General features: G+C 55.8%; 4 protein-coding genes and 1 non-coding gene across 5 annotated transcripts; 2 read left to right on the top strand and 3 right to left on the bottom strand.

The window, feature by feature from the left end:
* Nucleotides 1-308: 308 nt before the first annotated feature.
* C8A04DRAFT_t10 lies at nucleotides 309-393 on the bottom strand. Its single transcript has one exon. It is a non-coding gene; the product is annotated as a tRNA-Asp (tRNA).
* Nucleotides 394-3,533: 3,140 nt separating this feature from the next.
* Nucleotides 3,534-5,040, top strand: C8A04DRAFT_24624 (nucleophile aminohydrolase; the record flags this gene model as incomplete). Its single annotated transcript, XM_062779241.1, has 2 exons — nucleotides 3,534-3,674; nucleotides 3,751-5,040. 2 exons carry the CDS (start codon nucleotides 3,534-3,536, stop codon nucleotides 5,038-5,040), a joined length of 1,431 nt encoding a protein of 476 aa, XP_062640753.1.
* Nucleotides 5,041-5,331: 291 nt separating this feature from the next.
* C8A04DRAFT_24623 (Tim17/Tim22/Tim23/Pmp24 family-domain-containing protein) lies at nucleotides 5,332-6,107 on the bottom strand (the record flags this gene model as incomplete). Its single annotated transcript, XM_062779240.1, has 5 exons — nucleotides 5,332-5,373; nucleotides 5,427-5,579; nucleotides 5,633-5,645; nucleotides 5,712-5,899; nucleotides 6,039-6,107. 5 exons carry the CDS (start codon nucleotides 6,105-6,107, stop codon nucleotides 5,332-5,334), a joined length of 465 nt encoding a protein of 154 aa, XP_062640752.1.
* A 1,877-nt stretch (nucleotides 6,108-7,984) lies between these two features.
* C8A04DRAFT_8969 (uncharacterized protein) lies at nucleotides 7,985-11,758 on the top strand (the record flags this gene model as incomplete). The annotated part of the gene is made up of 3 exons (XM_062785306.1): nucleotides 7,985-8,436; nucleotides 9,030-10,026; nucleotides 10,079-11,758. The coding sequence occupies 3 exons, from the start codon at nucleotides 7,985-7,987 to the stop codon at nucleotides 11,756-11,758; spliced, it is 3,129 nt and encodes a 1,042-aa protein (XP_062640751.1).
* Nucleotides 11,759-12,201: 443 nt separating this feature from the next.
* C8A04DRAFT_24621 (uncharacterized protein) lies at nucleotides 12,202-13,383 on the bottom strand (the record flags this gene model as incomplete). Its single annotated transcript, XM_062779239.1, has 1 exon — nucleotides 12,202-13,383. The coding sequence occupies one exon, from the start codon at nucleotides 13,381-13,383 to the stop codon at nucleotides 12,202-12,204; it is 1,182 nt and encodes a 393-aa protein (XP_062640750.1).
* Between the last annotated feature and the right edge of the window lie 407 nt (nucleotides 13,384-13,790).

Below are 13,790 nucleotides of genomic sequence, written 5' to 3'. Positions count from 1 at the left end.
TGAGTAGGAATTAGACATGAGAGAGAAAAGGGCCGAAGGGCGATGTTAGCATTGCATGGCAATCTTTTCGAAAACATCGAATGTCGGCTTTTTTGCGCGGCCCACAAGAGCTAAATGGTAAACTGACTAGGCGTTCCTGCAAAGTTGGTGGGAGTTGCAACACCATCATTGGGGATGGGATGGCTAGATTGAGACGCAACAACCCAAACAAGTTGGCCCTCACCACGGATGCCCCAAAAATGATGAAACCGAGAGAAATGGAACCGATGCAACCGCCGAGGGAGTAGCTTAAACTGCCAAAAAATGGACTCTCCCGCCGGGAATTGAACCCGGGTCTCGAGCGGATGTCGGGCTAATGACAAGCTCACATACTGACCACTATACTACGGAAGATTTGCTGGTGTGTGCACCAGCCGTAGCGAATTGCGATGCTGCTGGGTGGAAACGACAAGCCTATAAAGCAGCATTCGATAATGACACATCCGACTCCGATAAACATAGGATCCTGACAAGAGCACAGCCGGCACCCTACGAGTACTGCACGATGGTCTTCAGCATGCGGTATGGTGCATGGAAAATATTGCAATTTGCATGAACCGGTGTACTATAGCCAGGAGTGTCGAAACTACCAGGTAAGTTGGGGTTGCAATGTAACTATCTGCTCGTTCACGTTAAACTTCGTTCACTTTCTAACTCGATTCATGCCTTGCGCTTCCTTCCCACACATCTGGGCAACTGGGTCGAGCCAAAGGCCCTGTGGACATGGGTGGCTTTGGGTCTGAGATCTTCCGATCTAGTGTAGGCTGTTGTGGTGTGCTGCCTGGTTTGGTGACTGCGCCCGCGATGTCGCCGTGTTGGGTTTCCAGACCGCGGGTGTCGGGTGAGTGACGAGCTGGCGTGTCCAATGCGCGGGGGCATCCGGATCGGCATCGGATCTGATTCGGAAATCGTGCAGATTGTTTTCACATGGTTCATCACGACCGATCACCCTTACCCCTTGTTGCGCATCATCCCAGGCTCTCAGTATGCGGTGCCTCTGACCGTCAGAACTCAACCTTTTCTTTCTCCATTGCGCTAGTCTCACAGTTGGATCGTCTGCAATACGAGGCCTGCCTAGATCACCGCTTCACAGTAATTGCAGCACCCGTCATCTCCACAGGGCCTGCTGAAAATGGTGTCCCTCCGTTCTTTTATTGTCGGTACTGCGGTCCTGGTCGCCCTTGTGGCGCCTAGCCAGACCGACGGGCCTTGGGCAGTCAGCAGTCGTTTTGCAACGGAGACACCTGTGATTTTCATTTTACTTGTGTAGAAAGCCACACAAGGATCTAAAAGACTTAATGAAAGCAAACATCTGTAGGGAACTGTGACCGCCTCTCGGGGGAATAACGTTCCTTAGACCGCCCCCTTTTTGGGGCTAACAGTGTAACACTGACGACAATGGCTGGCTGAACTTCTGAAACTTGTACCGGCGAGTGACCAAGTTCGATCCATCCCGGGTGACTCGATTATCTCTCTCGATGTTTCGTCGTGACTTCATATCTTGACCTCGGTTCGGTTCGGAAACGATTCGGGCCGTGCCTTGCCTTGCTTGCCAAGACGGGTATGGACCGGTAGCGTGGCGATAAGGTCTAGTGACTGGAGATCACCATGGTTTTAAGACCTCGATTACCACCGGCGATCAGTACAACCCTGAACCATTGCCAATCCGCTCATTGCGATGCCGTCGCGTCGTGGGGCCTCCGAGGCCGGTAGTTCATCACGGGAATGTTTCTGCTCATGGGCGTGGACTAACCTGAATGGGCACTGAACTCGAGTCTTCTAAATCTTTAGGCTCCGCCTAAGACCTAGCTCTTTGCTCGTGGAATCGATACTTTACAGGGCCAGTTCATCACATGCCCAGCGCTGATGGGAAGATCACCTGGCCATCAGCACTGTTGCCACGGACGTGCCTTTGATAGTATTGCACTAATTGGTCTACACTTGTCTCAGAACGGTTTTGATCCGGAGATAACGTTCAGGACATCTGCAGGTCCGTTTTCACAAACGGCTGACACTCGCTCGCATCACACAGCTCTCGGCAGCCCCCTTAAAATCGATTGCCAGGAGACAGCTGACAGACGAACAGAAGGCACATTTAGTTTGTTCCCGCCCGACGCCGGCTCAAGTTCTCAGCCACTGAACATCGCATCCCCACGTCTCAGCCAAGCGATCGGCTACACTGCATCAATCATCACCAAACCACTGGGTCTCATCCCGATCGCCCCGCTGCCCCGCTGCCCAGCTACCAGGTGGCTTCCCAGTGATCTGAATCTCTATTAGATCCTGCCCCGGCGGATGACCGATGTTTACACTAGTGGACGATGCTCGGTGCCCGCTAGCTCGGGCCGGTCGGTTCCCATCTCCGCGGCACAGATCCTGGCGCTGACCATGCCACCGGAGTTGTGAAAAGTTGAGGTCGCTATGTTCAGATCGCCGGCGAGCTCCGGCATCCATTCGTTCTTTTGGGGTGACGGCGATAACGAAGCTGGTCGAGGCTAGGACCTAGCAGCAGTGTGTGATCAGTCCAATTTGTCAGTTGTCCTTGTTTCATGTCTCAACAATAGATAGTTTTGAAACACGCTGGGCCGTGTAACCCGTGTCTTGCCAAAGCCTGGATGGATCACCATCACTCCGGAGTTTGGTGACTCCCTTCTGCCCGGTGCAATTGTGATTCTTGTTCCTGATGACCATACCCTCAGGAGCTACTAGTTGCCTTAATGCTTTCGGCTTTGTATCTCACGTTATCGATTTCACAACCCAACACCCCTTTCTTCCCTGTCTACACGCCCCTCTCGCCCTCCCCACAGCTTGCAAATTGTTTTGTTAACATAAGTTAACATAGAAACTGATAAGTCGGTTTCGCACATTGACCCACGATATACGGGATGCGATTTTTGAGGACGACAGCCACCTCACCAAGCGCAATGGTGCTCGACACCGCCTCCAGGAACTGCACTTGGACAAGAGGGCAGGTGCTGACGAAGCTCTGGAAGTGGTAAGTGGCTGAACTGGGGCTCGCTATTGAATTTGGGCTCGCCTTACCTTTTGCTCGGAACCCTCTGGACCATGGACCCGTATGCGGCTCCGCGCTAAGGAACCCCGCGCGTTAGATACGCATCGGGCTGGACAAGCTATCTTCGCTTATCTCCTACCTTGCACACGTCGCCCTCTCTGAAGTGGCCGGGAAAGTGGACGTCTCCTTGCAAGAGCTGGAGGACGGGTTTGAGGTGAGAGAGAGAAAGAGCCTAGTTAGCCCCTCTGCAACCCTAACCCGACGTGCCCGACCACGCAGGTTTTCCAACCTGCCTGTTTCGGACAAGTGGGCCCCGCTGCCGGCTGTGCCGACCGATGCCGGCCGGCTCATCTCCACTTCCGATCGGCTTATCTCAACTCCTCACGTTCGGATCTCCGTTCCGGCCTGTCGGTTTCACTTTATCCTTCACAACAACCACCTCAAACTTACTTCCCCAATGAAACGAAGCCCACACTACACAATGGAATACAAGCGCCCACAACCCGCCTCACCGGACAAAACACAACCCCGCCTCATCATCCACGGCGGCGCCGGCAACATCACCCCGGCGAATCTCACGTCGGACAGCTATGCCGAGTTCCGTACCGCTCTTCTCACCATCGTGCGCTCCATTCCATCCGTCCCTCCTTCTACCGTATCATACCTCCACAACTAACCAACTAAACAACCCAACCCAGATCTCTAAATCCCACCACTACATGACCACCCCAACCCCCACCTCCCCTACCCCCACCTCCCTTAGCCCCCAAACCGTGACCCTCCCCACAGCCCTAGCAACAGCAACCCACGCCCTAACCCTCCTCGAAGACAACCCCCTCTTCAACGCCGGCCACGGCGCCGTCTTCACCCGCGACGGTCTCAACGAGCTCGAAGCATCCGTCATGGTTTCCCGCGGGTATGCCAAGCGAGCCGCGGGTGTGTCTGGTCTGCGCCGCGTGCGCAATCCGATTTTGCTCGCGCGGGAGGTGCTGGAACGGGGGGAGGGGGATTTATGGCCTCGGGCTGCGTTTGCGGAGGACGGTGGTGAGGGTGGGGGGTTGGATGTGCCTTCGGCGCAGGGACATCGGCATATTCATGGGGCTGCGGCGGAGGCGTTGGCGGAGGCGTATGGGTTGGAGTTGGTGGAGCCGGAGTATTTTTGGACGGCGAGGAGGTGGAATGAGCATGTGCGCGGGTTGGAGCGGGAGAAAGCTGCGGGTGGGAAGGGGATGTGTGGGTGGAGTGAGGAGGAGTATGTACCGCTCGGCACGGTGGGCGCAGTCGCGGTGGATGAGGACGCGGTGGTGTGTGTTGCGACGAGTACGGGCGGGTTGACGAATAAGTTGACGGGTCGGATTGGGGATACGCCGACGATTGGGGCGGGGTTTTGGGCCGAGGAGTGGGTGGACGGCGACGGGACCGCAAGGGAACAGGGCGGGTTGATGCGGTCAGGACCCGCGGTGGTGTTATCGGGGGCGATGAAGGGGTGGTTCGCGGACTGCTTCCCGACGCCGTGGGCTTATTCCCCGCTCGTTGCCACCCGAGGGGAGTTGGTGACTACGCGATCGGTCGCGGTGTCCGGGACAGGTAACGGGGACTCGTTCCTTCGGACCGGAGCTGCTCGAACCGTTGGTGCTTTGGCCCGCTTTGCTGGACACTCGTCTGCTTCTGCGGTGGCTCGAGTGATCGGCCCGGATGGCGAGGTCCAAAAGAGCGCCGAGGACCGTTGGGGGAAGACTGGCGAAGGGGAGGGCGGCATGATTGGCATCGAGACCGTGGTGGTTCGGGATGCTGAGGGCAACGTCGTGGAGACGAAGTCAGAGTTGCTGCAAGATTTCAACTGCGGGGGCATGTTTCGGGCATGGGTCGACGATCGGGGCATCGCGTATGCTAGAGTATTCCGCGAGGAGGAAGAGCGGCGACTTCCGAGATCTTACGTGGGCGACATGAAACTCGATGAACTAATCTCACCGTCCTATAAGGATTAGTGTGTAGTTTAGTTCAGCATTCCATCAACGACAACAGATTACCGCAGTGACCAATCGAGTCCTTGTCTGTTTTGGAATCTGGTATTATTTTGTAGACGCTTCCTGTGGTCGCAATCCCACTCTCCTGGGGGGAAAACGCAACCGGGCCTCTCTATGTTACAGTGAACGCCGCCACCAATATGCTGACCGTCATAAATGCATACAGAAATACACATCCGGGCACCGCCCGTGGGCCGGAGAAGAGTTGGGTGTGTTGAGGGGCTATCGTCGGCCGTTGGATATCGTGATTGTTTAAGCGAGAACTTGTTCGCCTGTCGAAGGTGCTTGCGGGGCCTGGAATATGTTAGCGGCTTGAATGCAATCTTCGACCTGCCCAGTTAACTCACCTCGAGCTTCGTGGCCCCCGCAAACATCTTCTGGAACCCGATCCCGACACCTTCAATGACGGCCAGCAAGATGGCACAACTAATGGCACCGTTTCGGGCCGCCTTGTATCCACCTCGAATAGCTAGCGCACCACCTGTGAAGAACCCAGCAATCTGTCTCGCGTCAGTTGGATATATCGCCAAGGATGGAAAGCAGGGGTACAAACAATCGCATTGTACCTGTAGAACCGTTAGCGTTGTCATCAAAGAGGTAATTCGAGTTGACTAATTAAAGACGGAACGTACGGGTCTTCCTTTTTCCTCAACCCCTTGACGGCGCAGTCAAATGTGCTGAACATGCCACCCCACACACCAAAGTTGCCTCCCAATACCGGAGCGCGCATTTTGATCGCTGTGATGGCACCCAACCTCCGCTCGCCGTACGGGCTGTTCCTGAACCCTTTGACACCGTGCCAGATTGTGCCACCGACGGCCTAGTGTCGCATGTTAGCTGATGTTAGGCGAGTGTGTCCGCCTCACGGGAAATCTTGATAGCGGGAACAATTCAGTCGCGGGGTAGCTCGTTGACGGAAGGCCGGAACAGTGATTGGGGGCCGGGCGGGATATACGTACACCCATGCAAAAGGCACCGCCAAAGTCATTGAGAATGACCCAGGGGCAGGGGTCGCGTGTGTGATCCATGGTGACGGGAAGTTATGGGGTTTCGTGTCGGTTCGAAGGTCGTCGATTTCGTGTCAGGTTGCGCCCAGCGCAGCTCGATGCAGGTCGCTCGAGGAGTCGTAGTAACGGCCTAAACGTAGATTCCTAAAAAAAGCGAGTCGTTAGGGATGGGGTTAGGAAATGCGCGTCGGAGTCGTCGGCGGATGGCGGGGCCGGTCGTTATTCGTAATGGTGTCTGCAAATTCTCAAGGCGGCGACAATGATCTCAGATGCTAAAGAAAATTGTTCCATGTGAAAGCACGGACCACCGCCTAGCCTTGTGGAGTATGCCAAGCCTTTCTCGAGCGCCGAAGCACAGACCATTCGACCCCACGGTCTGCCGCTTCGCCGATTCCAGAAAGATGTTCTTACCCTTCGGAAACATCGAACTTCCAGTTGCACACGGCGTCATATTTGTCTCCGTGATGGATGATGGCCAATGACATCGTCTCGGGAGGGGAAGCCAAGATATACAACCCACGATACCCTGCGACTCACCGGGATGCAGTAGTCATAAAGTGCGGACTGTGAAAGCCGACGGACGCGAGAATTAAAAGATGAGATGATGGGAAACGGGCGGCTTGGGAAGGGCTGGCGGTTTTCGTGGCCGATCTTCAGCATGCCGAATTTCTCCATCCCTCCCGCTCCCCTGAAAAAAGGGCCAATACAATACCACCCCTCTTACATCGAGGCTTCGGGGCTTCAGGCAGGTAAGTGTTATAAGTTATCGGGGATAGTTAAACCTAACCCCAAACAAATTGGAGGCACGCAGAAATTCTGACAGTAAATATATAAAAGTCTTCTTTTCCTGTAAATGGCGCCGGGAAATCCGGCGTCAGGGTGTACAATCATCTCGGTACACTCAGGCGTACCGTCGAGCGGTACGAGCTCGTCAATCACGGTTGGTGCGTGAAAAGCTTTTTGGCACCCAGGTCGGAGGGAAATTCTGCGTTTGAGTCGTCAAAGATTATCCGTAACTAATTTTACCGACAACTTTGCTGTGCATGTTGGTTCTTGGAAGCGTCTCCAACACTACAGGTATGATACTCCGTTCCTAGAATTCCAACCCAGAATTGCGGTGAGTTGCTACTTCTTTCTCACTTTTCGCAAATGACGGGATCTTCGAGCAAGTCAATGCCGTGACCTGTTGCTTTGCCTTCGGACATCGGTCAACCCATTTTGAATGACGAAATGCGTCTTTTTCCGATTGCATATGCAGGTTCCCTTGATGTTCTCGAGGCGAATTCGGACACACACGAGGGCAGTTTCCAATAATACGCTAGGCCTCTCGCGCCTGTTTCCGGCGTAAATCGCGCTTCCTGGCACTGTTGCGTGTCTCCAACACTCATGCAGCGGGCCGCAGCGGGGTGGTATCACTGGTCTTCGGTGTGGACTCTTCCCCAGACAGGTGGGTCCCACGCCGTGTCCATTTCCATCTGTCCCCGTGTCGTTTTGATGCATCGTTGCCGATGAGTTCCTTTTTGCGTGGAATTGACGAACCGGGTCGTGGTTGTTTCCCAGGGCCCTTCGTGGCGTCTGTTATGTCGCCGGTTCGGAAGTGGCCACGGCCAATGAGGGAGGTATTTGAGTCACCAGTAGACCTCCTCTCTGGACTCCCGACTCCTTCAGCTGCCTTCGTCACTCGTGCCGTTGCCGATCCCGTCGTTGGGCCCTCCGCCGTGTCACCAGCCGGCATGTGTGTTTGCTCGTTGGCCTCTTACTCTCAATCTCTTCCCCAATTCCCGCCGAGCCCGATTCTCTCCTCATAAAAGCGGTGAGATGCTTCCGTGCTTCTTCTTCCGACCTGTGCGCGCCGGTACATGAGAGAATAAAAGGCACAGATCGTTTGCTCTGCGGCAATGGCGCACGCTGCCCCTGATCTCACGTCATGTCTCGGCTCCGGCGATAATATGTCGTGCAAACAAAAAGATCGCAAATTGCCTAGTTCTCACGCTGATGCCCGCTCGGGCGGGTCGGTGTTGGTACAAAACCGCGATGGTCCTTCTTCCGGCTGTCAGCGTCTTGCGCCTCAGAATTTCGTTTGGCGTCGTGCTGCCTCGAATCGCCCTACTTCGAGCAGTTCAACGGCCGAATCTGCTTCCGCTGACGACGGCGACATGGCCGTGGACGTACCGGTTCTCCGCGAGTGTTTCGATCCGTGGCGTCGTGACCGCCCGGAGGAAGACGATGGCCAAGCCGGGCGCTGTCAAGGATGCGACAAGATCTCGAGGGACAGGGCTGCGGCGGCTGCGATTGCTGCGGTTTCGACTGCCGTTGCGGTGAGCCCACAACCAACCTCACCTCGCGGTAAGTTTCCCGAGTCTGCTTGTCGATTCTTCTTCCTTGGGGGCATAGGCACCTTTTTATATTTCCTAGTTATGGCGCCCTCTGTCTCGTTTTGGTCATCGCTTCCGCCCATCGTTTGTCAACCCCCACGCAGCGGCTCGCTCCGTGCCGCATTGAGGGTCTGGTAGACGTTGCACACACGTCCACGCGCCCCAATGTTATCCCCAAACGGAAGTTTGTCAGTTCCCGGCAGGACGAAATGGGCAGATTCAAGTTGGGTGGGAGGGGAAAGGGCGTGCTCCGTGGGGTGCTTTCCATGATGGCCCCCAGGGGAATCCATCGATTAGTGGGGTTGGCTCTCCCCAAGGCCCTGAAACATGGGGAAGTCATCCCTGCAAATCTGGGTTCTGGGCTCGATCTTGGGCGGGGTCTCCGATTCTGAACAGCTCATTGCAACGCTTTTCCCAAAATGTCGTCAGCAAAGCTTCCACCTCGAGGACCGCAGGGCGACCTGCTCACATGAACCACGAACGAATTCGGCGAACCGAGGAGCCTTCGCTTTTCTGCATCGGGCCAATTCCGCTAACGGCCTGCTTTCACACGTTTAGATCCCCCCAGTCCGACCATGGCGAGCCTCCAGGGCCGCGAGCTCGATGACGGCTGTCCCGACACCGCTCCCGACCAACTGCAGGAACTCCGCCACGACGGCTCCGTCCTCGCGATCGCCGTCTCCGACACCTACATCTTCGCGGGCACGAGCAAAGGCGAGATTGCCGTCTGGTCTCTCGGCACCTACCAGCTCGTCCAAACCATCCAAGCACACAAACGCAGCGTCCTCTGCCTGCTGCTTTCCGAAGACAAAAAGTATCTCTTCTCCAGCGCCTGTGAGCCCATTATCGGCGTCTGGTGCCCCAAAACATTCACCCGACTCTACGAGATCTACAGCACGTACGACGTCGGCGACGTCTTTAGCGTCGCGTACTCCGCACAACGCGAGACGCTGTATTTAGGCACACAAACGCAGGATATCCAATGGATTAGCCTGCGGGACCCGTCTCGGAGGGTGTCGCACGATTCCGCCAATCATCCAGATAAACGACAACATCGATTCTTTGACTCGCGCGCGGTCGGTGGGACGTCGACACCCAGACGGACAGAGGAACATCATGCGCGGATACCCAAGGCTGTGGCTGTGCTGGAGATTGATGCGGGGGCCATCCGGCAGTATGCGCATTATGGTTGGGTGTTTTCCATGCTCGTAGCAAAGGGGCCGACTGTGCTGGGTGATCCGGATGAGGAGGTGCTAATCTCGGGCGGTGGGGATGGGACCATCAAACTATGGAGGCTTTCGGATGAGGGGCCAGATCACGACGATGGGGTGCTAGGGGATATTGAGGAGTTGATGACGTTGGGTGATGATGATAGCGAGTCGATTATGTCGATGGCGGTCGATGGGTCATTCCTGTATGCTGGGAAGTTACAGGGGATCATTGAGTTGTGGGATCTCGACACGAAGCAGAAGTTACGGGTGATCAAGGCACATAACGGGAACGTCAACACCCTCAAGATGAGCTTTGGATTGCTGTGGAGTGGTGCCACTGGGGGTTCGGCTTCGGTACGTTACCTTGAAGCGATCCGTCGAATTTTCAGAAGCTAACGTAAAACAGAAACACAGCACAATCCACTACGGCCGGGACAAAAACGGAGTTCCCCAAAATGTCAGCCAAAAGTACCAATGCCTCAGTCGATGGAAGGCCCATGATGCCAAGATCTTGTCGTCAGCCGTGGCCACATACGCCAACGACCAGCTGTTCATCACAGGAGCCAACGACAACACGGTGCGCGTGTGGCGTGTTAACGGCATGCCCACGCAGGCCGAGGAGGAAGTTGATGGGTCTCAAGATATGCTCATCACGTCGCTGCGGGAATTTGTTTCGTTCAAGACCATCTCATCGCGCCCCGAGTTCACCGAGGACTGTCGTAAAGGCGCCACGTACCTCGGCTCGCTGTTCAAGAAACTGGGCGCCGAAGTCGAAATGCTGAGCACCGGCGGCCTTCACAATCCGGTTGTGTTTGCCAAATTTAGTGGCAAGCTTGAGCCTGCGGAAAAGCGAAAGCGGATTCTGTTTTACGGGCACTACGATGTTGTCCCGGCCGATCTGAAGGGAGATAACTGGCAGACGGACCCTTTCAAGCTGGAGGGCCGCGATGGGTACTTGTACGGGCGTGGCGTCAGTGACAACAAGGGGCCGATTATTGCGGCATTGTACGCCGTATCCGACCTGCTGCAAGCTAAGGTTCTCGATTCAGACATCGTTTTCGTCATCGAGGGCGAGGAGGAGTCCGGCTCGCGCGGCTTCCAGGAGACGATTCACAAGCACAAGGACCTGATCGGCCACATCGATTACGTCCTGCTTGCCAACAGTTACTGGCTCGACGACCAAGTGCCGTGCCTCACGTACGGCCTGCGTGGCGTCCTCCACGCAACAGTGTGCATCGACTCCAAGCACCCAGATCTCCACTCCGGTGTCGACGGCAGCAACCTCCTGTCCGAACCCCTAACCGATCTCACGCTCCTTCTCGGCACCCTCAAAGACGCCCGCAACCACGTCAAAATCCCCGGCTTCTACGACGGTATCCTGCCACTGACCCAGGAAGAAGACCAACGCTACGACGAAATCGCCGGCATCCTAATCCGGCGCAACCCATCCCACGGCCCCATCGACGCCCTCAAGCGCAGCCTCATGGCCCGCTGGCGGGAACCCAACCTCACCATCCACCGATACAACGTTTCCGGTCCCGACGGCAGCCTGATCAGCAGCCACGCGACCGCCAACGTCAGCGTGCGCCTCGTCCCCGGACAGGAAGTCGAAGAGGTGATCGAGGCCCTGCGCGAGTACTTGCGGGACCAGTACGCGCAGTTCGGTAGCGACAACACCCTGACCGTGAGCATCGACAACAAAGCCGAGCCGTGGCTAGGCGTGCCGGGGAACTACATTTTCCGCACGCTTGAGGAGGCGGTGATGCGCGCGTGGAGCGGTATCGCTCCCCCGAGCAGCAGCACTTCTACAGACGGCAGCAGCAGCGGCAGCAGCAGCAACACAGTGACCTTACCGCCGAACGCAACGGATGGTGAGCACAAGCCTAAGTGCCGCAAGCCACTGTACATTCGCGAGGGTGGGTCGATTCCGCCGATCCGGTTTCTTGAGAAAGAGTTCAACGCGCCGGCGGCGCATTTGCCGTGTGGACAGGCGAGTGATGCGGCGCATCTAGATAATGAGAGGTTGAGGGTGCTGAATTTGGTCAAGAGTCGGGAGATTTTTAGTACGGTGTTTCGGAAGTTGTAGTGGAAGGAGAAAAGTGAGGCTGTGAGAGGTGAGGGGTTGGTGTGAAACAAAAGGCCGGTACGGGACTTTCGGGTTGGTTTGGTGACTGTAGGCGCATGTTGATAACACTAGGTACCTATTATGACTTGGGCTGGGTGCAGGGCGTAGGTGTTAGAGAGCGAGCTGAACAAAAATGTATTTCGATACCCTTACAATGAGGCCTTCAAGCGCGGCGAACAATCTACCGTGTTGAAACTACCCTCGGACCAAACCACAATGTGGTAATTTCATCAATCGCTTCTTTAAACTTGGAACTATAAACATTACTACACGAATCAACATATAAAACATCCAAACCAAGCGTACCCTTCATTCTCTTTTTCTTCTTTCTACGCGGAACCTGGTCCCCTTTACCACCACATCAACCGTCACATCGCTTGGCCAAACATTCTTGCTCGCCTTGCTCAAGGGCCACCAACAGTCAACGTCCCCGCGGGACTAGCACTCGTCGCCGTCTCCGTAGCCGTTTCCGTGCCCGGCTCCGGTTCAGGATCCGGACTCGGGGATAACGTCAACGTCTGCTGGGCACTGCTGCTCGGGGTATCACTGCTGCTGGGCACACTACTACTGCTGTCAACGGGCGGCAAGGTCACTGTCTGCGTGATAGTCTCCGTTTCCGTTGCCGTTTCCGTCTCCGTTTCAGTCTCAGTCTCTGTCTCAGTCACAGGCGGCGGAGCAGACGGAGTAACCGTATCGGTAACCGTCACCGTCTCATTGAACACCGCCGTCGAAGTCAGCGTCTCCACCGCAGTGGTCGTGAAGAGATCCGTCTCCGTGGTGTGCTCCGTGGCAGTGACGAGGTCCGTTTCCGTGGTGAACTGCGTATCCGTGGCCGTGACGTTCACCGTGACAGGGATTTCGGTGGTTTCGGTCTCGATTTGTGTGGCTGTTGTGGTTTCGGTGATAAAATCGGTGGATGTGGCGTTGATGGTGCTGGTGACGTTGAATTCGGCGGTGGAGGTGATGGTGATGGGTTGGGTGAGGGTGGAGGTGATGGTTTCGTTGAAGTATTGGGTTGTGTCGATGGTTTGGGTGGTGGTAGTTGTGGCGTTTTGCCAGATGGTGGAGGTGCTAGTTACGTTGATGGTGTTGTAGACCGTGGCGAAGACGATGGAGTAGCTGACGGAGGTGGTGGTGGTGTAGTCGGTGGAGGTGGTGTTGACGATCACGGTGCTGGTTTGGACGGAGGTGGTCGGGATAGTGGTGGTGACTTCTTCCACGTCTGTGGTTGTGACGGTCACCAGGGTGCTTTGGACTTCGGTGGTTCGGATGATGGAGGTGACGAAGACAGTGGAGACCTCTGGGGGTGTATCGTCACTTGTTGACGGCTCACCGGGGTCTGTCGTACTGCTGGGCTGACCGCCGACGCCGCTGCCGCAGAGGCCAAACTCGGCCTGGCATCCCGTCAAACATACATCGTCAGTGTAGCCACACTCGCCGGTTGACGAGCAGCAGTTGCCGTAGGCTGAGCCGAGACACGAGTAACGCTGTGTCGAGCCGCAGGTGCCGTCGGGTGAGACCTCGAGCTGGGCTAGGCCAAGCCCAATGGTGCTGAGGACCACCAACAGGAATGTGAGGGAACGCATCGCGGTTCAGGTGATGGTGTGGTTGACAAGCAGCACTACACTTCGTCAGAACGCGGAAGCCGAGCGAGACAGGCTACAGCACTTTTCCCGTCATGTTATATTGCTCTTCCTCGCATCACGCATGTCTATTCTAGGCCCAGCAATCAGCCAGGGGTAGAGGGAAAAGTCCGCGCAATAATTCTCAACCATTATGTACGTACGAGTTAATATCGGCAGCTCACGAAAGAAAACAAAATGCGTCCAAGTTTGTGGCCCCTGAACTACCGGCTCCCGCGATTGAGACGGAAATAACATGCCCATGGGCGGATAATAACAGTTTCTCCCCTTTGAGCGCAACTGTAAAAACAACAGCTCCAATAACCGGGACAGTAAAATTGCTCAACATCAACCTCCTCGTCCTCGCGAGA

This window comes from Dichotomopilus funicola, assembly GCF_033296635.1.
Source record: "Dichotomopilus funicola strain CBS 141.50 unplaced genomic scaffold C8A04scaffold_3, whole genome shotgun sequence".
Taxonomy (NCBI): domain Eukaryota; kingdom Fungi; phylum Ascomycota; class Sordariomycetes; order Sordariales; family Chaetomiaceae; genus Dichotomopilus; species Dichotomopilus funicola.
This window is presented reverse-complemented; position numbering and strand designations above follow the sequence as displayed.